We start from the raw sequence: 24398 nt of genomic DNA, 5'->3' as shown, positions 1-24398 counted from the left end.
GGGCTTTCGCGGGCTGTCCTCGCTCTGCGAGACGGGGGCGTCGTTCTCCCACGGCGCGGGGGGGGGGGGGGGGAGATAGGTGATGGCTGCAATGCCAGCCCCCCCCCCATACACCTCTGGCTAGGGCCCACCGGTTGCACTTACAGCGTCTGGGGCGCTCGGCTGTTCCTGCGGGAGCCTCTCCGGGTGCCCTCGCCCGCCCCGAAGCCGCGCCGCTGAAGGCCGGAGGGGCCACCCCGAGGCGGCTCGCTCGCTCGCTCGCCCGCCCGCCCGGGGCAGCGGGCGCAGAGGGCACCGAGCGCCGGCGGACGGGACGCCGCAGCCCGGCCAGCCGCCTCCGCCCTGCTCCGAAGTGCCAGAAGTTGTTTTCGAGGCTCTCCCGGGCGCGGGGGAGAGGGGAGCCCGCCCTTCGCCGCCCGGTCCCTGGATGCGGCAGGCGGGGCGGGGCGGGGGCGCTGGAGCACGCCCGCCGCCTCTCGGGACCCCCCCCCCGAAAAGGAGGGCGAGGGCACCCGGGCTCCCTCGCCGCCCCGGCCGGCCGCTCCCTCCTCGCGGGGGCTGCAGGAGGGGCGGCGGGGAGCCGGGGGCGCCGCGCCGCTGCGCTGGCCGAGCCCCCCGCCCGCGATGCCCGGCTGCGCGGAGCCGCCCGGGGCTTTGTCTCGCGGTCCCAGCGGGCTTACCTGGCCGGGCGAGCGCGAGCCTCGGAGCGGCTCCCTGGCAGGCGGCGGCGGCGATGGGGAGGGGGCGGCGAGCGGCGGCGGCAGCGACACCCCGCTCTTTGTGCGGCGGCTCCGCGCACCGAGGCGGCTCATTAGCCCGGGAAGCTGAGTGCGCCAAGCGAGCGCCCCGCGCGCCCGGGAACCTGCATGGGCTGGCCGCGCGGGCAGGGCTGGCCGTCGGGGCGCGGGGGCTGCCCGGCCGCCTCCCCACGGGCGCTGCGGGGAGGGGGATTCAGCGGCAGGCGGCCTCTGCGGGCGGGGGCTCCCGTCCTCTCCTGGGCAGAGGCGGCCGGAGCGTCGCGCAGCAGCCCCCGGCGAAGCGCGGCATCGAGCGGGCAGCAGAGATGGAAGGGGCTCCAGAGAGGCGCCGAGGAGAGGAATGGGCACAGCCTTCGGGGCGCTGAGCCGGGGTCGGCCTCCTCATCCTCATCCTCATCCGCCCGGGATCGCCTTCACGGCGGTGGACGCCTCCTCCCTCCTGCCCGGGGCGCCTTGAGCGGGGGTCCTCTTGGGCGGCTGGAGCAGCCCCCCACCCGGTGATCGGGCAGGGGAGCCCGCAGGGACGTGGCTGGACCACGGATCCTAAGAGGCCCTGCCAGGACGGGGAGGGTCGTCCTCCATCCCCAGCTGCTGCCCTGCTGGGTCTCAGACCAGGGTTTCTCAACCTCAGCAACCTCCCAGAATTCTCCAGCCAGCGTCTGGACTTCAACTTGGCGTGCTGGCTGGGGAATTCTGGGAGCTGAAGTCCACACATCTTAAAGTGGCCAAGTTTGAAAAAGACTGTCTTAAACCACCTCTCGGGCCGAAATGTTAATTCATACCTGAAGCTTAATTCCTACAGGGGAAATGGCCACGCCAAGAGTTCTTGAGGGGTTATGTTTGTTTTTCAAGTCCTTGGACCTGCAAAAAAGTGGGGCCCAGCTTTGGACCAGACCCCCAGCCCTTCAGGGGGTTCTGGAACTGGGCGTGATCCTAGCATCAGTGACATCAGTGGACCTTCTTTGATGGGAGGGGAGGGAAAAAAGGAACTGAACTGCCACTTTGCCCAGTTACGAATTGGGAGGATCTGAGATTTATTAACCAGCAATCAACCGCAGCCAGCTTTGCAGGTAGCCACACAAAATGTTTTCTTCCCTCTGCATCTTGCTCCAGGCAGAAGCAGATTTGCCTCTGCCAAACGGTCACAATTGTGCCTATGTTCTGGTCCCCAGATCTGGTAAATGATTTTGAACAAGAAATATTCATTTAGACGGTCCGTAAGATCGGGCAGCCTGAGTCAAACCCCAGGTCACCGAGGGGAAAGCAGAACTTCTGTTGCTTATAATGCCGTTTAGGTACAGGGTGTTTGCACGCAATGGCAAAGGCATCTGTGACACGTTTAGGACTAAACCATGTTATTTTTACCCTGTTTTTAGGCAAAAGGACAGGGCTTACCTTGGTTTTCAGTCCGTTGAGGAAAGCAGTGCTGGGCATTAAATAATTCAGCCTAATATGCAAAGCAAATTTCTACAGCAGCGGGGGATACTTTGGTCCAGCGTGCCTATTTATGAAAACATCAGGATGCATTACCAACACCCCCATCTTCACTGGCAGAAGACTGGATGGTCTGATCAAATCTTTTTTTAAACCTTTGTAACAGCTCCTTCATTAAGCTATCGTCATGTTTAGAAGGCAGGGAGAAGGCAACTTCCTCAGCCTGTGACAAAACCGGGACTTGCAACGGAGGGCCGTGATCTGCGCTACGTGTGTCAGTCAACAAAGGCAGCGGATCAGTCAGTTCTGTCGGAAAGTAAATTTATGGCAGAAATTAAAGTTGACTTCATTCTTCTCTCTCCCCATTCAGGAAAATGTTGTCTAAAGTGTGAAGATTTAATGTGTTCTTAATTAAAGAGGCCATAAAGGAGGAGTTTTATGCTCCCCTTAAGGAAAAGTGTCAAACTGCAGGAAAGAAGGAATGGAATGTTTTACTATAAATTTGATGGTCCATTAAAAAGCAGATAACCAGTGGAAGAGGGTGAAGATGCCAAGAAAGCGACTTCCTACTTTATACCACCACAGATGCTCCACCTTCCTGTTTCCTAGGATTGTGTGAATTTTGTTGTTTCCCCCTGGATTTTGGACCTCCCTTTGAATGGCAGTTTTGAAAATACTGAATAGTTGAACCCAACATTTCAGGTCTGGACACCAGCTCCAGACGTCTTAGGCCAAGATGCTGCATAGATTAAAATTTAGTCACTGGCCTGATAGAAAAAAAAGAAAAGTTTCAATTTCTGAATATTAAGCTTCAGAAAAAAAGCAGGTCTTGTCCAAAAGTTTAGAAATAAATTGCAACAGGACATGATCCTGCAGGGGGCACGCAGAATCCGGCTGAAATCCAAGAACATTAATATTTATATTTCTTTGTTCATGCTTTTTTTTTTTCTTAGAAAGGAGAGGTGATCTCCTATACAACTGCAAAAATGAAAATCTGTCACCTCTAAGTGATAATCAGTTGATGTTAAATTACAGTCCAGTTTCCTGAATGAGGATAAAAGCTTTTGGTGTCATCCAGTGGCTAATTATATCTGACTCACAGCTCACTTAAGACACTTACTGGGTTGTACAATCAGAAAGCATGGCATTCAATCTGCTTAAATTTCCATTTCTCACCAGCGGGTGCCAGTATAAAAAGAGAGCTGTGCGTTCCTGGAGGCAAACGGGATCAAAATATTCCAGACACGGTGTTTCCAAGGTTGCAAAATGCTAAGACTTGCTGGCCTTGAAGCCACTAATTGGATGACAAAGGGCAGGATCCAAAGAGAAGTTCCTCTCAACAAGGGAGGGGGGGGGTGCACACCACCACCCCATCTGTTCTTCCCCTGCAGCCTAATTTTTGCTCCCAAGGCTGGCTGGCTGGCTGGCTGGCTGGCTGCCCCACTGAAGTCAGATCCAGCTGCTCAGCTTCTAAACAAAGAATCGGGGTAGGCATCCTTCAATGAAACAGCAGAAGTCTGGATGGAACCTCAGAGGTCTAGCTAAACCTTAGGAACTTCCCACAAACTTGGGGCGTTTCATCCATGTTTGGGATGAATAAACTCCGGGAAGACTGGCTCAGTGCGTCTCTTCTTCCCTAAAATCTATGTTTCTTGCTTTTAGCACTCCTTCCATTGGTAGCTAGCTGCTATTGGTGTCGTGGTGAAGGCACCAGCTAGAAACCAGGAGGCGGTGAGTTCTAGTCCCGCCTTAGGCACGAAGCCAGCTGGGGGACCTTGGGCCAGCCACTCTCTCTCAGCCCCAGGAAGCAGGCAAGGGCAAGCCGCTTCTGAAAAACCTCGCCAAGAAAACTGCAGGGACTTGTCTGGGCAGTCTCCAAGAATCGGACACGACTGAACAGATTAAAAAAAATGAAAATATTCACCCTTTGCATCCTTTCTTAGTTTTTGCAATCTGGTCAGCAATGTTAGGAAGCTTTTCCAGACTGTCCCTTGCTGTTCCAATCATCTGTCATCCTCTACCGACATAGTTGGAAACAGTCTTAGGGCAAAGCAGGGGACTTATTTCCAGATAGGCAGACCGAGGACTGGGCCTTCCGTTACGGCAAGAAAATCTCCTGGCTCCTTTTGATGCAGCCATACATGCTCCTTCACTGGTGAAATGGGTTGGGATAAATAACAACAACAAATCTGGCTTTGAATTGCTTGTGGGGTATTCAAATGATTTGAAATTATAAGGACTTCTAAGAACTAGAAATAATTCTCTTAGTGCTAGCAGCTGAATTTTTTAAAAAAGGTTAAAAGGCTGTGTTTCTTCTGTCTGTCTGTCTGTCTGTCTGTCTATCTATCTATCTGTCGATCTGTATCAATCATCTATCTTCTATTTCTATCAATCCATCCATCCATCCATCCATCCATCCATCCATCCATCCATCCATCCATCCTCTTTCTTCTATTTCTATCAATCATCTATTGATCGATCTATCTCTGTCAATCATCTATCCATCTTCTTTTCCGATCCACATCTTTGCAAGCACACCAAAAAGGCAACCACCAAGAACAAGCTATCTGAGAGCAACTGTTACACGAGGGCAAAATGGCTTAGCCATCGCAACTGCCGCCCTCTCATTATTACGCGCAATACTCCAAGCGGCCTCAGAATATGAAAAGCGAAAAAGTAGAGAGGCTTCGGGTTTTCTTAAGGGAATACCAGAGCAATTACGAAGAAAAGCACTGCAAATCTCTACTAGTCTCCTGATTTCTCACTTGCAAATGAAAAGGGATAGATTTCTAGATCATTTCCTGACAAATGGATGTAAAATTATACCCAGGAGTTTCAAGAAAACATGGTGTTGGTAAGTTGACGCAAACATTCAAAACACACACACACACACGCAACCTTTTCTTCTGGCCGATACATTCCCAGAAATGCTCTTTCCTCCTAAATCATAAGCTGGGATACTACATGTGAATTTCCACTTCCACGTTTCCTGTGACACTGGGGTTTGTTTATTGGGGGGCATCCAAGAGACCTGCCCACCGAAGGAGCGGGTCCCTCCGTGGCATGGACTTGTGCAACTGCTCTCCTGCACGTGTCCCTTCAAAATAGGCTCCAAAGCTTTGGGAGCCCCAGAGCACAACTGGGGCACCCCGGATGTGTGCCCCGGAGAAGAGAGAGGGGTGGAGTCTCTCTCGGGTTGAGCTTGGCTCATGCAACGTGGGACGCGTCTCCTTCTCCGAGAACTAGGCTTGCTCCAGTTCTACCAGGACCCCGTCGCAGTCTTTGGGGTGGAGGAAAACCACGGGCTTTCCGTGAGCACCGATTTGGGGTTTATTGCTCAGCACGCGGATCTTTTTTCCTTTCAGCTCTTCTATAGCGTTGGTGATATTGTCCACCTAGAAAAGAAAGAGATGCACTTAAAGAGGATGATTGGGTGATCTTGCCCTAATACGCCAGAAATCATATTGTCGCCAAATGTGTTTCTTCAGCAACGGAATTGAAGCCCAGTGGGATTAACCTCGAATCCAGCTGGGTGGGCTTCTGCAATTTCTTCTGATGGATTGAAGGATAAAGCTGGATTGCTGTTTTATAGATCTTTTTCCCTGTTCTGATCTCTGTGGGCTGCGCTGCACTGTATTGTGGACTTGAAGTTGGCAGAGGGTGGGTTTTATACCAGATTCTGCTTTATGATTCTTGTAAACTGCCCTGAACCTTGAAAACTGGGCAGTGTTTAAACAGATGCAAGGCAGGCCACAGCACATAAATAGAGAGCCAACCCCATCCCATTTTAGCACTGAAGATGGTACCTAGCCGGGTAATGAAACGTTTGCAAGAAAAGAACCAAGCTCAGAGAGCCCCACGGACTCCACAAACAAACAGCTACATGAATAAATGAACAAATGAGTAAATAAAGCCCCATTGATGCAAACGGCTAAGAAACCGTTTGCATTTCAAAAACAAACCCCAATGATAAATGTTGAGCCTTATTTTGGCTCCACCAATGTTGCTTTGGGAAGAGTTCTTCATGAGAAATAGAGGGGTGACTTCTTAGAACAGGAATGGAAAACCTCTGGGCCCCCAGATGTTCTAAAACACAGCTCCCAGTGAGCAAGGCTATTGGGGAAGGAGGCTGGGAACGGTAGTTCAGTGACATCTGGAACGCCCCACCCCACCTTTCCTCCCCTCTGCCTTAAACGCAAATTAAAGAAATGGGAAGCCGATTTCCGGGATCCTCGATCCCCCGACGCCTCCGCCTTAATTCCAGTGCCTATTCCGAGAGCGGGTTTTGCTCAGAAGGATCCCTTCTGTTTGAAATGGATCCAGAGGGCCAAGTACCTCAAGGCAGATGTGATGAATTCCTCCGGCCTGGTTTTTTTGCAGGAAACCAGCTATGGGGCTCTTCTCTCCGAGGGGGTGAAGAAGCTCCAGTTTCGTGTTTCCCAGCTCCACAAAGACCGTGTAGACCCCGTGCTCTGGGAGGGGGACGACCTCGCTCACTCGGGCTCGCAGCACGTCCCTGTACAGAGCGGTGGCTTTCTTCAGGTCGGGCACGGCGATGGCCACGTGGTTGAGCCGCCCCAGTTTCCACAGAGGTCGGGGAACCGCCCGGTCCGAGAGCCGCCTCGCCGTCGGAGCCCTCAGATGCAGGCGCGGGAAAAGACCTGGAACAGAAACCCTGTTCCCACATCAGCCCCCGACAGACGGGCGGAGCGATGGCCGGGAGTCCTGGGCGTCACGATCGTTCGGCTCCGGGCCAATGTTCCGCTAGCCAAACGTGCTCCGTGTAACTGGAATTCCTTAAATGTTAGATATTATCACTTTTTTGTCACTGTAGACAGTATTACACTTCATATACTTTCAGGGTCTACTTGGACCTCACTCACCGATGCTAGTTCGGTTGCTTCATAAATGTATTTTAAAAAAAATTAGGAGACAGTTAAAATACATTTATGTTGATTATAGTTATACCTACCAGCATCTATGAGTGAGAAAACATTTGCGTTTCAAAAACAAAGCCCAGAGGATAAACGTTGGACCCTTATTTGGGACCCACAAACGTGGCTTTGGGGAGAGTTCTCCGCGAGAAATAAAATTCGTAAAATTTATTTTATTTATTATCTATTAAGATGTGTTTGTGTGTGTGTGTGTGCGCTGGCTGGGGGATTCTGGGAGTTGAAGTCCACCCCTCTTAGAGTGCCCAAGGCTGAGAACCCTGGTCCAGGCCTTGCAAACTGTTGCAACATACACGCCTGCAAGATTTTTTCCAGGGATGCTACAAGGCACGGTCTTTTCATGCTAATTTTGCCAGTTAGCAAACTGAGTCATACCCTCCAGGAAAATATGTGGAGGGGCTGCTTTGCCTTTAAAGTCTTGCCTTTCAATTCCCCACGCCTGCCTCTACAAAGGGTTCACCTTCCCTCCTGCTAGTCCTGAGAAGGATTATTCAATTTATTAAACATTACGGAACACATTTTACATTCCTGAGTATGCTCTACTCGTTTATTATTTAAAATATTCCTGTAACACTTTCTTATTCTTAAAACCTCAGAATGCTTTACAAGTGCAAGTAACTTATCCTGTTTTTTTTTTCCTTTTAGGAATGACGTTGAGGGTGTTCAGTGCAGAAACGTCCATTAAACTGGGCAGTCTTATGAGTCTACTCAGAAAGAAATTCCATGGGACTTACTCCCAGGGAAAATATAAAGTGCATATAGGATGTCCGCTCCAGAGAAACAGAGCTAAGGATCAGGTGGTCCCTGGTTCAAATTTATCCTGCACCACGAACTTCCTCAATGGCCATTCATGCTTGTCCTCTCCTCGGTCTTCCCATCTGGAAAACGGACCAAAATGAAGCTGGTCTAACTGAAAAGGCTGCCTTGTGATGAGAGAAGCGTTTGAAAATACTGCTGAAAATGCTACATGAATGTCAAGAACATGCAGACCCACACAGTGACACCCTCAACCGCCAAATGTCAAACTTTTCTGAATTACGGAGCCTGGTTTCCTTCTGAAAAGGGCGGATTTTGTATCCGAGTCTGAAATTCCCAGATGTCCTACACCGTGCCTCTAGTTTCACAGGAGAAAATCCTTAGCGTTTCTCTCCCCAGCTGTTAAGCACGCTGCAAAATGCCTGATGCTTCACTTTCGCAAATGTGCTAAAATGCAAATATGAAGAGAGTCCATTTTTCCACCCCACGCTCAGGTGCCGCATTCCAGGGTTCCTTTGGGCTACAAAAGCAGCCGGTTCCCACCCTCCTCCTCGGGCTGAAATGAAGAAATCAGCACCGTTGCTCGACTTCTGAACTAGCTGCCAACCCAGCTGCGGGCTGGATTTAGCGGCAAGTGACTCTCGCTGCAGGGAGGTGGGAAGACACGAGGAGTGCGCCTGCTGGACCTGCCACAACTCATCGACAGATGTGACAAGCAGCGTATTGCTTCCAGGATTATTGGAAAAATCGCTGCAGCAAAATAATGATGCAGGCTGTTAAAAATCTGGTCTCTGAAGTTTCCTGCTGCTCTAAATCTTGTTTATTATTAGGGTTGGTCACACAGCCAGCCAGATGTTTGGACTGGATTTGGCTTTTTTATCCACCTACCGATAAAAATATGGGATATTTGGGATAGGCAGATGTTGTTGTTGGATGGTGTGAAAGGTCTTGTCGCAGGATGGAAGCTGTTCCAAGTAAAGCTGCCTTTTGCAATGGACTGATGGCGATTTTGTCAAGGCTGAGGGTCTTCAAGGGGTGCTCCAGATGTGTTGGGATTGCACCCAAGGTGCCTATTACCATTGGGACTATCTTTGCTTTCTTTTGCCACAGTCATTCTACTTCTATTTGCAGGTCTTTGTATCCTGTGATTTTCTCCAGTTCTTCCTCTTCTCTTCTGCTTTCTCCAGGTCTTGCAATGTCCACTGTCCAGACTTTTTGGTCTTTCTTATCAACAGTTGTTAAGTCTGGGGTGTTGTGTGGCAGGTGCTTGTCCCTCCTCCTCCTCCTTCTTTTCCTCCTCCTCCCCCCCATCTGGGTTTGTTATCTCTGCCATCTTTGCTCTTTTCAGTTTTGTGCTGTTTTCTTGTTTTAATGTTTTCCAGCACTCTGTAAACCGCCCAGAGATGCTGGGAGTCGTGGGGGCATATCAATTCAATAAATTATTATTATAATGGGGGAGGGAGCTTTTTAATTCGGGAAGCAAAAAACAAAAAAAAAAATGAGAAGATTGGTCAACACCCAACCACTGGAGACAACCAAATGTCGTAGATTACGATTCCTATTGGCTCCAGCCAGCACGGTGGATGGTCATGATTATGTCCCAAACAGCTGGATATCACCTGATTACTTGCCGCTGGTGCAGATGATTATGAAATGAGCACAGGGGGAGTCCTGTAACATTGGAAGGCAGCTGGTCCTATTGCAATTGTTGGGCAAAGGCCTCAGGCCGGAGAAGGAGAGGCTTCTTCGGGTGCACCCCAGTACATTCGCACAAGGGGTGAAGATGATTCATATCTTAACATGGAAAGAGATCTATGCAAGGAAGAGGCACAACAGCAGGAGCAAAAATCCAGGTTGTCCTCTGTTTGCAACAATCAGAGTCCAGGCCCTCCTTTCAGCTCTTTGTGGAGCATTGCATTTAGAAGAAAAGGTGGACTTTGTTCTTCCATCATCATCATCATCATCATCATCATCATCATCATCATCATCATGCAAGTGGAAAGCTTTCGCCATCCATGCCGAAAGATGCAGTCTCTGTGTCCCCAAGGGTGGTGCCATCCCATTATCCCCTCGCCCACTCCCACTCCACCATTGTGGTTGGAAACGGAAGGCAGAAGGAGCCTGGAGGAAAGCAGGTTGCAGAGGGGTAAAATAGCACAGGCTTCACCAGATGGTGTAATTGTAGAGGAAAAAGGATCTCTCCATTCCCCCCCCCCAAAAAAAGATCACAGCAGGAGACCTTGCTCAAACAGCAGATAATAAGAGCTTCCCACTGGAAAAGGCGGATGCTTAACCCACAATTGCAGAAAGAGATTTCTTCTCCTCCTCCTCCTCCTCCTCCTCCTCCTCCTCCTCCTCCTCCTCCTCTTTCTGGTCCACAGCCACTTCCCCCAGTTATGAACCAGAAAAAAGCTTCAGAAATTGGGAAGGATTCAGAGCAACTAAGAAGTGTCCAGAGACAACAGCGATGAGGGACCAAGCATGTGATGAAAGATTTTGGCCCCAGCGTGTAAAAATCACTCCGGGTGATATAATCGGTTTAGACACAATTCTGTTCAAATTTGTGCTTTTTTGAGATTAAGGATGCACTCACTATTTAAATTAAAAAGGTTAAAGGGACATACAAACTATGTAGAAATCTTACTAGATCCAAGATGACTTTTTATAGTGAGTTCTTTTCCAGAAATGCACAAGCTGTGATAAAGATATATGTCTAGCCCCCCAACAGATCAACTGGAAGACACAATGGGTACGATACCAGCCAAATCAGTTATTTTGAACCGTCTCTTTTTGCTTCCATTTGCAACCGTGGCCCCAGTGCTGGCTTCTATGACACTTCTGCAGCGCTAAGACAAGACACCTTCTCCTGAAAATTGGAAAGGCTTAAACACACAGACACACACACAACCTCTGCAGGGATAAAAATGGTCTCATTTACCACCCAAAAGCAGCTTGTGGCTTTTCCGGCTGTGATCCTGAATGCGTTTAGCAGGGCGTAAGCCCCACTGAATAGAGCCAGGATGAATTTGGAGGAATCCTACTTTTAAATATGCCAAAAGGCCACTTACCAAAGGAAAGAGCAGAGAGCGCATTCAAAGAACCCACCGAGGTGGATTCAGTGGGAGTTACATCTGTGCAGATGCAGATAGAGAGAGCCACTCTGGGTTGGTGGTTAAGGTGCTGGATGAGGAATGGGGAAATTTGAGCCACGGGCACGAAGCCAGCTGGGTGACCTTGGGCCACTCCCTCCCTCCCTCCCGGCCCCAGGAATGCCACCAAGGAAACTGCGTGGCCGGCCGTGCACCCGCCAGGAGCCAAAATTGCCTTGGAGGCAATAAACAAATAGGCACAGGTAACCTGTGGAGCAAAACTCATTTACTCACTCTACTTCTATCTCACTTTTCACGGAAAACACTCACGAGGTTGCAACATGCTACAACAGACAAACATCTGTAGAGGTAGACTTTGTACGGACAAGCATAATGATATACGGGACTTATTTATATAAAATACAGTAGGTTAAAAAAAAGGTAGTCCTATAAATGGATTAGAAATTAGAAACCGGAAACGGTTACAATTCTACATCTAGTTATCTTGTGCAAGTACTATTCAAGTGCCTATTTGTTTGCTGTTATAACGACCTATTGTTTTCCTTCGTTGCACTGCTCTCCCTTCTTCCTTAAAACACTTTCTAGGTGTTTTTCCCCCTTTCTCCATCATGAAAAAACAAATTAAAAATGCTACAAGATATGAAATCAGTACCCCGACTCTAAAAACAGCCAAGAGGTTTGCCAAGCATTTGGAGAGCGAAACGTGCCCAGCTCAAAACTTTCTGCCGTCCGGTTGGCCCGGCTCTTGCAACCTTCTGGGAGGGGGTCCAGTCCGGAAAGGGTCCTCTCTCAATGGGACACGGAGGGCAGAACCGTCCGCTGTGGGGTTGGGACGTTTCGGCCTCCGAGCATTTTGCAAGTCTCCCAGGGAAGGGCTGAATAGCAAAGAGGGCGCAGTGGCTGCAGCCGCAAAGTCTCCAGGTGCAAACTTGGGTAAAGAAGTCTTTACAGTTTGGAGGCTGGGGAAGAAATAGCTGTGGGTCCCTCCAAGGGGGAGGCCTTGCAGATGGGGGGCCACTGCAGGAAAGTCCCCAGGAGCAGAGAAGGGAGCCTTTAAGATGCATGGACTTCAACTCCCAGAATTCCCCGGCCAGCCAAGCTGGCTGGGGAATTCTGGGAGCTGAAGTCCAAGTTGCCAAGGTTGAGAAACCCTGCTCTACCCCTCCAGTGCATGAGAAAAGGCGGAGGTCTCTTTGCAAAGCTGCTGCAGGACGAAAGCCGCCTGCCCCCAGAAACCCCACCCGGCTGACTTCTCCCCCCTTGCAGGAGAGACCGCAACGTGGGATCTTCCCAAAGCAGCCACCTCCGAAGAGCCATTCGCTGCTCGACGGTTGCAATGGAGCCTCCATGCGCAGGGCCAGCCTACCCCTAGAATGCATTCCAGACAACTGCACGCTTCCCACGGCTCGGCGGCACGGGACAGCGCCTCGCGCCCCACCGCCCCCCAATGTTGCAACGCCGCAGGCACCCGACGGGAGGAGGCGAGGACGCTTCCAGGCATTCGCGCACGCATGCACCGAGGCGCGCATGCAAAGTCTGCAAACAGTCCCACCCGCCGGGGCAGCAAGGGGGTCTCGTTCGGGAAGCGCCTCCCCACGTCCCCGTCCCGCTCCTGCCCCGGTTTCCCCAGCACAGACCTGCCGCCAGCTTCCACTTGGGGACCGCCATCTTTACCCCTGGCATGCCAGGCGCGCCCCTCTCGGCAGAGCCTTAGCCTTGTAGCCACAGCGAAGCCAAAGAGGGAACGGGCAACGGCGTCGCAGCAGGGTCAAAAAGGCTGCGGGGGCGAACGAAGGCGGCGGAACAGCTGGGGGTAGGGAAGAACCGCCGCTGGGTCCTAGCGCGAGCCTCTCCTCTCCTGCCATTTTCGCGCACGCGTGTAACTTTTTTCGAAGGGGAGTTTAAGAGGGTTTAAACGCTTCGCGGTGCGCGCCCGCTCGGCCTGGGGCGGGGCGGCCGGCCCACCTCGCGGGGCTGCTGGGAGGACACGCGCTGGAGAGCGCGGGGACGGGCGGCGACAGCGGCCGCAGCCCCCTCCCCGGGCAGAGCCGGGCGCTGTTTCCGGCGGAACCTCCCCGCGGAGCGCGCGTTGCCGGGCGGGCCGCTTTGGGGGACGGACGCGCCGAGGCGCACGAGCGGCATGGAGGGACTTGCGGCGGCCGCGTCTGCGGGGCAGCGGCTGGACGCGTGTTTGGGGCTGCTGGGCGCCGCCGCGGGGCGCCCCGAGCGGTTCCTCAGGTAGGGGCGGGCGGGGGCCGGCTCTCGCCGGGCTGTTGCACTCCCGCTCCCATCGCTCCCAGCCGGCGGGGTAGACGGGGACCCTCCCGGAGGGCGGCGGCTTGCGAGTAGGGTCCGTCGGGTGCTGCCCGGAGGGCGCCCGGTTGGGGAAGGAGGGGCGCCCTTTGCCCGGGGAGTCGAGGGAGGGTCCAGCGCCGCCTGTGGGGAGGGCGCTTGTGCTTCCTCGGGGCGTCCTCTTACCCCGCGGCTGCTGCTTCTGCGTCCCGGGAACCTTGTTTGCGGTAAAAGAATAATGACGATAGTGGCGATTCATGAAATCGGTTTGTTGCCCGGCCCTCAGCGACGCTGAGCGGCTCACGACAGTCGAATTACGGTAACATCAATAAAACAATCATCATAAGGATGATGATTTATTAAACTTGCATGCCGCCTGACTCTCAATGACATCGATAAAACACATAATCATAGTTTATTGGACTTGTTTGCCGCTCAGCTCTCAATGACTCTGAGCAGCTCACGACAAACAAATTACAATAAAATCGATAAGCCATCATAATAATGATGACTTTTTAAACTTGCATGCTGCCCGACTCTGGGCGGCTCAGAACAAGGATGTTACGATACGACATAAAAAGCAAAGATGGAAGCTGGGAAGCACCGTGGAGTGAGGCTGTGGGGCGTCAACCGGATGAAAAGAGGTCACCAATCTCGCTGTGGCTTTGCATTCCAGTGTCCAGGATGGGCTCGCCGCCGACTTCGTCGCCCTGACCAAAACGCTGTACGATTTCCACCACGCCCTTCGGGGTGAGCCCATGGCCGGAAGCCCTTTAAAAGAGCTGGTGATCGAGAACTTCGACGAAGAGCAGATCTGGCAACAGCTGGAGCTCCAGAATCGCGCCGTCCTCGGGCCCTTGAAGAAAGCGGTCACCAGAAACGTGGCGGACGAGGGAAAGGGGCTGCTTTCCCTTCTCCCAGATGCTGGGGAGGATGAGTCGGGGCCAGGAGACGGCGAGGAGGGGACCGACGTGGAGGACCAGGCAGAGGAGGAGTCCAGTGACTGCAGCGAAGAGGAAGGCGAGCCCGGCAGAAAGAGGGGCGGTTTCGGAGCAGCCAAAAACAGCACTTTCAGTGACGAGGATTCTGACCTGGACTTTGATATCGATAAGTTAGAGCAGCAAACGCAAAAGTCAAAGAGCGTTATGAAAAAGATGGGGGAGGAGTCCCTGGTGGACGACAGATTTTTCAAACTCTCTGAGATGGAGGCTGCTTTGGAGGCAGAGGAGAAAGAAGGGAACAGAGATAGTGACAGTGATGGAATCGATTATTTTGAAGAGATTCTCTCTGAAGAGGAGGAGTTTGGAGCAATGAAAAAGAAGAAGGTAAGAGCTTGGGGAAAAAATATTGTATTCCTGTAAGTCTGCTCTTAAAGGTGACATTATTTTGAAGCCCTTTGAAGCAGGTAAGCAAATACCACTTCTGGAAAAATCTTTATTGCTAGTGGGGTATTTTAACAGAATCTTGAAAGCCTGCCAAAACCATTCTCCAGATCAACTTATACCTAGCGTAATTCAGGCATACTTCCCCCTTCCCCAGACTAGGCATTTCCTCACAATTGTCCTTATATAGGTTGTCCTTGTTCAGCAATTGCCTTGTTTAGCAACCATTCGCAGTTACAACAGTGTTGAAAAAGTAACTTTATGACCAATCCTCGCATTTATGACTTTCTCACATCTGTAAAGCAAAAGAAACCTGAAGGAAGATTGTAAGCACCTTTGCGGTTTCACTTGGCGATCACTTTGCTTAATGACCGAGTTGTTGGTCCCAGTTGTCGCTAAACGAGGACGACCTATAATATTTTCATAGCCTGGGTAACCTTATGTCTGTACCAACCCTTCTTGTGTATAGTAGGTCTCTGAGTGAGGGCCAGCATGAATCATTCCAACCTTCAGCTGCTTGCTCCAGACTGAGGCACCGTACCATTTCTCCCTTGAGATGAGATACGGCAAGAGCCCCAAGAAGAAAACAAGGAGCCGGAGTTAAAGTTGGAAACAGAGACCGGATTGACAGGGCAGTAAATGTTGTCAAGGGCAGCATTTTAAGGAGAGAGTTGCTACTTGGTTTGCTTCCTTTTCAGAACCAGCCACTTAAGGCAGTTCATTTCTGGGTTCAGATAACGAGGCTGTTGCAAAAAGGTACCCCTAAGTCCTCCCAAAAGCAGGGTTGCAGGACAACTGAAGATGTTGTAAAGTGCAGCCGATAGCTGATACATGGATAAATATGGGTATATATTGGTGGCAAGGTGTTTTGATTTGCTGCAAATTGCTAGTATGCCTCTTGGGAGTTAATGCCTGGAGCATGCACTCACGGGAATTTGTAGCTGGAACAGGAAGAAGAAAAACGATACATGAAAATTGGTCAGACTTGTACAAAATCTTCTGAAAGTTCTGGTTTGTTTACATCCAAGTATTGCCTACTTTGAAACAGAACGGACTCTTACTGGGCAATCCTATGGTGAAACTCTGTAGATATATTCCACTTATTTTGAGACACAGTTCTTATTCCAGTGTGCTAAGTATTCAACTGCCCATCAACCTCCGTTTTCTTCTTCCTCAGGCAATTAAAAGCGCACGCGATCTTAAATATCAAGATTACTTTGATCCTGTGGATGACAGCAGCGGTCCCATGGATGAACAGGAAGATGACCAAAATGACCAGAGTGAAGAAGAGGAAAGGGAAGAAGAAGAAGAAGATGGCCCTGAGAGTATTCCCGAGTATGTGGCTGATATCTAAGGGCACAGTTCTGGTATTTTAATAAGGAATTCTGAAATCTTGATGCGTTTATAGCACAACCTTTGTAAGTTCACTCAGAAGTTAGTGCCGTTGTGCTGAGTGATGTTTTCTCCTTGGTAAGTCTGCATCTAAAAGTTCTTCTGGGCTGAACTGATTCTATTACACAAACAGGAAAGTGTTACCTGACGTCCTGTTGTTCTTTTCCTTCGTGATGTGTTGGGCAGGGAATTGTTCGTGCTGAAATTCAGCACGGTGGAAGGCGTCAGGTTGAGAATGTCATCTTATGAAGTGGTATTCTCCCCCTTCTCAGGGGGGATTCTGTATGTGGGATCATGAAATTTCCTCTTTTTGTGTTCTGTTTAGCACCCTAGCAAGTTGAAGCTTGTAGATACTTTGGAGAGTTTCAGTAAGAAATACCTGCCTAACGAAGCTCCTTTTTCCACCCTGTCGTTGAATAGGGACACTGAGGACATGGGTGAAATCAGCCAGATCGAAAGCGGAAAAAGCAAAGAGGCTTCGAAAAGAGTGACTTTCACCTTGCCCTTTGACAGTGACATGGAAGAAGAAACTCACGTGTTCCAGGAGAAATCCAACAAACCCCCTGGAATGAAATCTTCCTTTGAGAAAAGACAGGAAAAGGTGAACTTGTGTATCTGCATGTGGCCTAAAGGCCTTTACCTTTTTATCTGAAAGAATCTTGTTTAAAGCAAATACAAAATCTTCAGGCTGCAAGAAGAAAGCAGGAGGATGGGGAAGGAACAAGAGGCGGATGAAAAGAGCTGCGTCTTGAGAACTAATTGCTAAGAAATTGTTCCCTTACAGATGAGTGAAAAAATTAAATCCCTTGAAGAGGAGTTGCTGGTGGAGAAGCCGTGGCAATTGAAAGGCGAAATTACGGGACAGAAGAGACCAGAGAACAGTCTTCTGGAGGAAATGGTGCTTTTTGACCACGCAGTCAGAATGGGTAACCCTTTTGCTGAGCACAATCATGCTTTCTCTTAAAAGCTCTGGATGAGGAATATGCCTGTGGTGGAGAACTGTTTAGCTTGTAGCCAGGAACGATGGTTTTTTGTGGCCAAGAAGGTTCCCTCATCTGGCTATTTCCAGAAAGGATGCTGTTAAATCTCACTGGATCTTTTTCTGTTCTCAGCTCCTATGATCACAGAAGAAACAACTCTTGAGCTGGAAGAGATTATCAAGAGAAGGATAAAAGATCAGGTGAATCAAAATGATTGTCTTTCTCTCGATTATGCTGTTTGGGAGAGGGATCTGTCTGTTCTGCCACCAGAGCCATGCCGTGGTGCTGGTTTGCAATTCTTCAGGTGGTCTGGATTGTAGGTGTCTGTCAGGCCTAGCCCAAGGAACTCCAAGAGATCATGCCAATTCAGTCCAGCTATGTTTATTAGCTACAACCTCTAGCAAGAATCTTCCCAGACTGAAACCCCAGCTCCCAAGCCAGCCAGCCACAACAGTGTGAATTCCTCAGGGAGGTGCCAGTCTTATCCTCTTGTTCCTCTCACGCTCCTCAGGAGATGTAAGAAAATGTTTTTCTCCCTGAGCCTGGCCTTCATAATTCCATTCCGTCACAGTGTCCTTCGCTGAAGGTGTTGGAGAAAATGGCTTTCCTGCCTTGTAGGAACCCTTCGGGTTGTCTTGCTGTGGAATTTTTCTAAGGAAATGATCTAGTGCCTCAGGGTTAAAAGGTGGTCAAGTTTTCATCATTCTGGCTCCACTTCTTTAAAAAATTCTTTTTGCATTTACAGATTTGTGTTCTTACTCCTGGGATTTTGTCAACTATTTGGTGGCTTACTGTAGAAAGAATTGCATAAATGTGAAACTAACCCAAAGTGAGATGTTCATTGCTGCCTACAACAAGCATTGCTCTGACGTTTCTTTAAAAACACACACACACAAAACAGGTGTATCATTCTAACATTTTGTGGTTTTAGGCTTGGGACGATGTTGTCCGCAAAGAAAAACCCAAAGAAGATCCATTTGAGTATAAGAAGCGTTTGACTCTGGATCACGAGAAAAGCAAATTGAGTCTTGCTGAAATTTATGAGCAAGAATATTTGAAGCTGAACCAGGTGCGTTACTGTTTATCTCCGAAATCTAGGACACACCTCTGCTGAAGTGTTTTGGTTATGTCTGCTCGAAGGCCCGGTAATTGGTGGCAATAACTGGGTGCCCTTTGAGCACATTTAGAAGTGATGAGCCGGTTCTGACTGTTATTGGAAGGAGCAGAAGATTTGAGAATGAAGCAATGCAACTTTCCTCCAATTCTTCCTAGAACAATTGCTGAAAGCAAGCTGGAATCCATTTTAAAAAATAATGTTTTCTAAGTAATGTTTTACAGCATGTCCATTAATAAAAGGTCATGTCATGTGGGTAAGCAGAAAAGAAGAATTGCAAGTGAATTTCTGATTCCTCTTAAGTGCACATCACTGAATTTGCTTTTATCCTCTTTGTGCTTGAATTATGTATTTATCAGGATTGGACAAGCTTACAATATGATGGTTAGAAATTATGTTTGGTTTTTTTTTTTTTAATTAGTACCCAAATATCCTACATTTCTGTGAAATACCTCAATAGCTCCCAAGTGTAACCTGGGGTGATACACACTGAAAACTTTCTCAGACCCTGTTTTATACACACATGCTAATTTCTTGATATTCAGCAGTAAAATGCTACAGATAATTTTGTAAAAGAAACCAAACTTTATATTTTACAGTATGGTATCTTGCAGTTTTTTTTAAAACAAATTGGGGATTGCTCTCCTTAATCCTCCTTTGTGTTAACGCAGAAAAAAACTGAAGAGGAGGAAAAACCGGAGCATGTAGAAATACAGAAAATGATGGATTCTCTCTTCGTCAAGCTGGATGCCCTGTCCAACTTCCACTTCATGCCGAAACCAGTAAGTGCGATGTCCCTGCAGATTTGGTGGCAAGTATTTTATGAATAAAAGCTCAATGTTTTAGTGGAAAAGAGTTTGAGAATACCCTCTCCTTTCCTTAGCAGACTTTTAAACTCTGTATGCTTTTAGACAGAAGCTGTCCCAGTAAATTCATTAGGATAATGGTTAAATAAGTGTGGATGAAATGCAGCCGGTAGGCAGGTTAGCACCAGAGCAAGTTCCACAGCGTTTATCTTTAGGATTCCAGTAGTTTGATGTTGTTGACCCGTATGTGTAACGTCTCTTTTTTCCTCTGGTAGCCTGTGCCAGAAGTTAAAATAGTTTCCAATCTCCCAGCAATAACCATGGAAGAGGTGGCTCCTGTGAATGTTAGCGATGCGGCTCTTCTGGCTCCTGAAGAAATTCAGGTGTGGCACCGCTCTTGATTTTTCCTGCTCTCTCTACCGCTAGCTAATCCCATCCTTGGGAATCCCGTTCCATTCCAAGTTGGCGTGAAGTCAGAGGGAGTGAATGCATTTGATTTGACTCCCACGCCCATTGCTACACTAGGGGGTCCTTATCTATTTCACTATCCAGTGAAATAGATAAAGTGTCAAATAAGTCTGCCGGATTGCAGGTAAAACGGCGTTCCAGGATGTAGAGAGGGCCTCATATTTAACCCTTGCCTGCTAGCTGGCCAGGTCAGAAGAAATTGTTGGTGGGGGGGAAGACTTACCTTAATCGTGCATTTTCTCTTCCAGCTCGTAAGGATATACGTGTATATGAATGTGCCCGCTTTGCATTCTGTTCCTGAGTCTGTGTGCAAATCAGAATGTAGTTTATCTGCAGACTTCAACTCTTTTCTGAAGTTTGCAAGGACATTTGCACCTTAAAAATGCCCTTGGCCTACTAAGGTGCCCCACATTGGGAGGATACCAGATTGGGAAAGATTGCATTAGATCAGTGTTTCTCAACCTTGGCCGCTTGAAGATGGGTGGACTTCAACTCCCAGAATTCCCCAGCCAGCCATGCTGGCTGGGGAATTCTGGGAGCTGAAGCCCACCCATCTTCAAGCGGCCAAGGTTGAGAAACACTGGATTAGATAGTTCAGGGCAGAATCTGGGGCAGGGGTGCTGGGTGGGAGGGAATCCCCTGAATTGAATGACTTCCCAGTCATTTTAGTGGGACTTGAGGGCTGGGGAATAATTCCAGCTAACATCTCTGCAGGTGAAGCAAAACTTCTTAGGTTGTAGTTTTGTTGACGGTGGGCCCTGGGCGTCACGCAGATTTCCATGCCCCCTCCCAAGACTCATAGGATCTGAATTAGAGGAGTTTTGCCAATCCGTCCTTGTGCTTCCCTCGCCTCGACTTTAGGAGAAGAAGAAAGGCGGGGACGTGAAAACGGATGCCGAAAAGACCCCCACCGATAAAAAACGGGATCGTAGGAAAAAGAAGCTGATGAAGCGCGTGAAAGTGAAGGAGAGGGAGAGGCGGCAGAAACTCCTGGAGAAGAAATTGGAGCCGAACGCCAAGCTAAGCAAAAAAGCATCAGAAGTACAATTGAAGAAGCTGACCAAGGAAAGGGGAACCTCTTTGCTTAAGGTAGGGCTAACCGCGTGGGACTTAAGACCCTCAAATCCCAAAGCTTTGTCTGTTTGATGCCTTCATCCTGTTTTGTTAGCCAAGGGCTGGTATGCTGTTTTCCACAGCTGAAAAAAAATCACAGTCCGAAATTTCTTTGAACGAGAAACCTTTTGGCCGTCTAACAAGATTGTTAATGAAGAGGCAAAACAACCCGGAGAATTCCCGTTTTGACACTCCATCGCGTCTGTTACAACCGACCTGCTGTTTTGTTGTCTTCGTTAAGTTTTCCTGCCGGTGAAAGGGAGCAGGGAAGGAAAGGGGAATTTCACGCCTTTCCTGCTTCCCACCTAGATGCCATCTTCAAACAGCAAAGTTAAGATGCCTAGAAGCTCTCCCACCCCCCAGTCCTTTGGGCACAGATTCACCAAACAATAGCCCTCGAGCGCCATTGCTTGCTTCTGTGCCAGAGAGGGAGATTTATTGATGCCACTGTGTATCTAAAGATACCTGTATGGCTTCCCATTGAGCCCCAATCTATCCAAATCAGTTTAAATAAAACAATTAGCAGACCTGAAAAGCGGAGAATCAGACGCTCAAACGTCTCTCAGCAAAAGGGTTTCGGTGATCTTTGAGGGCTTTTATGAACCTGCTAAGGAGGCAACTCCCGTGCCTCTTTACCCCCAGGTAGAGTGGCGAGAGGAGACCTTTGTGGCAGGCAGAGGCTTGTGAGAGAAGGCGCCTATTCACTTGCTGGTTTTGCGTTCAGTAAACATTAAGATGATGGTAATATATTAAATGCCGCCCGACGCTCAACGACTGTGGGCGACTCACAACAATCAAAGAAATTGCCATCAAATCGGTTAAAGAGGCAAGATGGCCAGCGCGATGAAGGGAGGGGTCTCCCTCCCCCTCGCCAAAGGCTTGGTGAAGAGCCAGGCCTTCATAGCTGTTCTCAACAACAGCGGGGGGGGGGGGGGCATCCAGATCTCGGGGGGGCTCATTCCAGGTCCTCTGAATGTCCTTGGGTGAGATTCCCTCTATTCTCCTTGCAATTGAACTATGAGGCTTCGAACTGATTTAGCAATGCCGCAGATACCCGTTTGAAAAGATGATAGCAGAATTTCTGGCTTTGGCCAGCCCCCCCCCTTTTTTTAAAGGGCTCAGCCATTACGAGGGGGCTTATTTCAAGAATATTGATGTATTCGAGTGGAACTGACTTGCTCTCCCCCCTCTGTTAGAACCAGAGACACCCGGCTCACATCCTCCATTCTCATTAGCATGTGTGAAGCGTGAATGTGTAGATCGTGCCAAGTCCTTCTGGGGGCGTTGGGCTGCCAGGAGAATTGTCCTGCTTAACACAACGGCTGCCACTGCTGTTTAGTTATGGTCACGTTACAAATGGGGTTTTTTCCCCCTCCAGAAAGCACCGCTTGGCTCGAACCACTGCGTTGTAGAGATCGGTTTTTCTTTTCCTTTTTCAACAGTACGTGTGTTTCCATGTGGCGTATCTCAGTCATGCAAAATAAACGCTTCTCCTTTACAGGACGAGGGCAGAGAGAAGGCTTTGAAGTCGTCCAAGGCGTTCTTCTCTCAGCTGCAAGATCAAGTAAAAATGCAAATTAAGGAGTCGAAGAAAAGCACGAAGAGACCAAAGAAGCAAGAACTCTCAGCCCAGAAGCTAAAGCTATAATAAATTATGCATGCCCTACTTTGTATAAATTAAAATAAGGGTTGGGGGTGGTGGTGTTTTTCTTAATTTAAAACTCTGCTTTAAATCAAACTGTTGATGAGCATAGGTGTGTGCCCTTGCACGGAGCGCCACTGCTCTTGAAGTCATTGCTATATGTAGGGGTGTCCACGCTGCCATCTTGACCTTTTTGACCACGCCCGGCGGTCACCTCGGGCTACTCGTGATTCAGAGCATTTCTGTGTCAAAGGGACGAAGGAATTGGGGGGTCACCAGAAACCTTGGGAGCGGTCCCAAGGCTGACTCTACGGCGCCATCCTCTAGCCGGGCAGATTTTTTCAGGCTCGTTTGTTGTGGCTGGTTTTTGAAAGACTCACCTGTTCTTTTTGCGGGCCATAAATTGTTTTAATTCCTCTATTTAAAAAAAATACAACAACAGGAAGACAGCTCATAAAAAGAGCTAATCCACAACTTCATCATAATATGTAAGTTCCTGCGATTTAAGTCTTTGACCCCAACATTTTGTAGTCCTGAGGAATCTTATCCTTATTTACTAATAAAATCTGTAAAAGGATGTCACCTACCTTAAACATCTTTCCCATCTACATATCCTTACATATATGTTGTTATATGTGTGTATTTTTTCCAGAGGTACCATTTTACCATATTTAAGGGATGGGGTGATGATTCCCTTTTTAATGTGCAGGTTCATATTACTTAAAGAAAACCTTGGGGGTTGACGGACTTTTACTTTGTTTTTTTTTTAACATCTTACAGCAAAATACGGTTTGTGTTTCTTCAGGTCGTGATTGCCACTTAGCAGCACTAGGGCCAGCCCTGTCTGGGGTTGGAAGTGAACTAGGCTGGGTCTGATCAGCGCTGCTCCTGATGACCTGCTGGCTGGGGAATTCTGGGAGTTGAAGTCCACCCATCTTAAAAGTTCCCAAGGTTGAGAAACTAGAAACATGCTTTGGAGTGAAACCGTTGATTCAGGTCGTTTTTATGCTGAACAGAATGTATATTAAATAAGTGTATAAATTCTCATTTTTTAAGTCCCATCAGGGGTTGTGATGGGAAGCTTAAGATATTCATCTACCCTCCGTTCCACACTTCTGATTGCTTTTGTTGGAGGCTGTAAAACATCTGGAATATTAGGGGTTTGGGATATTTGTTCCATGGCCAAGAGGAATAGGAAAAAGTGGTTTATTTTTTTTTTTTCAAGAGCTTGGATTCCTTCAAATGCCTGGGAAAATGGGTAGCGGCTGTATTTCATTGTCCGGCCTGGTGTATGATATTAAAAATTTTTCTTCCTTTTGTAGAAATGTAATTGATCGTAAGAACAGACCCTTCTAACTTGTCCGGTTAAAGTGGCACCATTTTCTCATCTTAACAAGACTAAAAGCGGGCAAGACAGCTCAGGAATCATTATCACTATTCAAAGTGCTTATTCAGCCTGCAAAATTACCTTTCAGGCCTATCGTTTGCCACAATTATCCCTTTTAGGTTGAAAAGAAGTTTTATGCCCTTAATGCATTCTGGCGGACCGGGGGGGGTGGGGGGGGCGAGACGGTCTATCAAAAGAGGCCATTTAAGCACCTGAAATGAACGCCATTGATTTAGTAAGGCATTAAATACATAACTTGTCCTTCCTTCTCTGGCTGCATAACTATATGCTATTTCCACATGGCTTTGGGGGGAGTCAGTCACGGGTAATTAAAGTCACGCCGAATCTGGAATTGCATGGGTTTCAGGTTTTCGGGGAAAGCAAGCGGCTGCGTTTGCAGCTAATGGGGAGGAAACGTGAGGCCGCCATCTATAAAAGCGGAGAAGACGGCCCGTAATGGATGGAGAGACGGATCACGTTAGCTAATGGAAGAAGCGGGAAAGCGGTCCCACCGGGTGGGATTTTCTTGCGCAGAAAAGGCTCCGAGGCTGCCAACGGAGCCGTCAAATGCAAATGCTCCCCGAAGGGCTGCGCAAGACAGACCCGCGCGCCTTCCAAACTCTCGCTTCCGGCCACGGCAGCCGGAGACTTGCAAGGAATCCGGCAAAGAGTTCAAACTCAGCGTCGTCTCCAGATTCTGCCCCAGATGCAAAAGGGAGGCCTAGCCGGACTCCCTTCCCGGGAGTGCTAGAAAAAAGGGCGATGCTGAGCAAGGTGGAGGGAAGCAGCGGAAGGGGGAGAGGCTGGGTAAG

The 24398-nt window shown here is 49.0% G+C and overlaps 3 protein-coding genes across 3 annotated transcripts in view; 1 reads left to right on the top strand and 2 right to left on the bottom strand.

The window, feature by feature from the left end:
* Positions 1 to 843, bottom strand: part of APBA2 (amyloid beta precursor protein binding family A member 2) — a 63020-nt gene extending 62177 nt beyond the window's left edge. The window contains exon 1 of the mRNA XM_088148330.1: positions 681 to 843. The gene's annotated coding sequence lies outside the window, so the exon portion shown is untranslated. The remainder of the gene's footprint in view (positions 1 to 680) is intronic.
* A 4316-nt stretch (positions 844 to 5159) lies between these two features.
* On the bottom strand, positions 5160 to 12773 carry MCEE (methylmalonyl-CoA epimerase). The gene is made up of 3 exons (XM_088148329.1): positions 12648 to 12773; positions 6528 to 6853; positions 5160 to 5587 (listed from the first exon to the last, which is right to left on the bottom strand). The coding sequence occupies exons 1-3, from the start codon at positions 12691 to 12693 to the stop codon at positions 5435 to 5437; spliced, it is 525 nt and encodes a 174-aa protein (XP_088004455.1). The 5' UTR covers positions 12694 to 12773; the 3' UTR covers positions 5160 to 5434.
* Positions 12774 to 12898: 125 nt separating this feature from the next.
* Positions 12899 to 23423, top strand: MPHOSPH10 (M-phase phosphoprotein 10). Its single transcript, XM_088148328.1, has 11 exons — positions 12899 to 13248; positions 13979 to 14627; positions 15862 to 16019; positions 16497 to 16677; positions 16861 to 17002; positions 17189 to 17256; positions 17988 to 18125; positions 18842 to 18952; positions 19252 to 19359; positions 20306 to 20533; positions 22059 to 23423. The coding sequence occupies exons 1-11, from the start codon at positions 13151 to 13153 to the stop codon at positions 22203 to 22205; spliced, it is 2028 nt and encodes a 675-aa protein (XP_088004454.1). The 5' UTR covers positions 12899 to 13150; the 3' UTR covers positions 22206 to 23423.
* The last annotated feature ends 975 nt before the right edge of the window (positions 23424 to 24398 follow it).

The sequence above is a fragment of the Python bivittatus genome, unplaced genomic scaffold (genome assembly GCF_059951505.1).
Source record: "Python bivittatus isolate LINGU-HERP-01145 unplaced genomic scaffold, Pbiv_v1 ctg000530_np1212, whole genome shotgun sequence".
Lineage (NCBI taxonomy): Eukaryota > Metazoa > Chordata > Lepidosauria > Squamata > Pythonidae > Python > Python bivittatus.
Note: the sequence above shows the minus strand (reverse complement) of the source record. Positions and strands in the feature narration are given on the sequence as shown.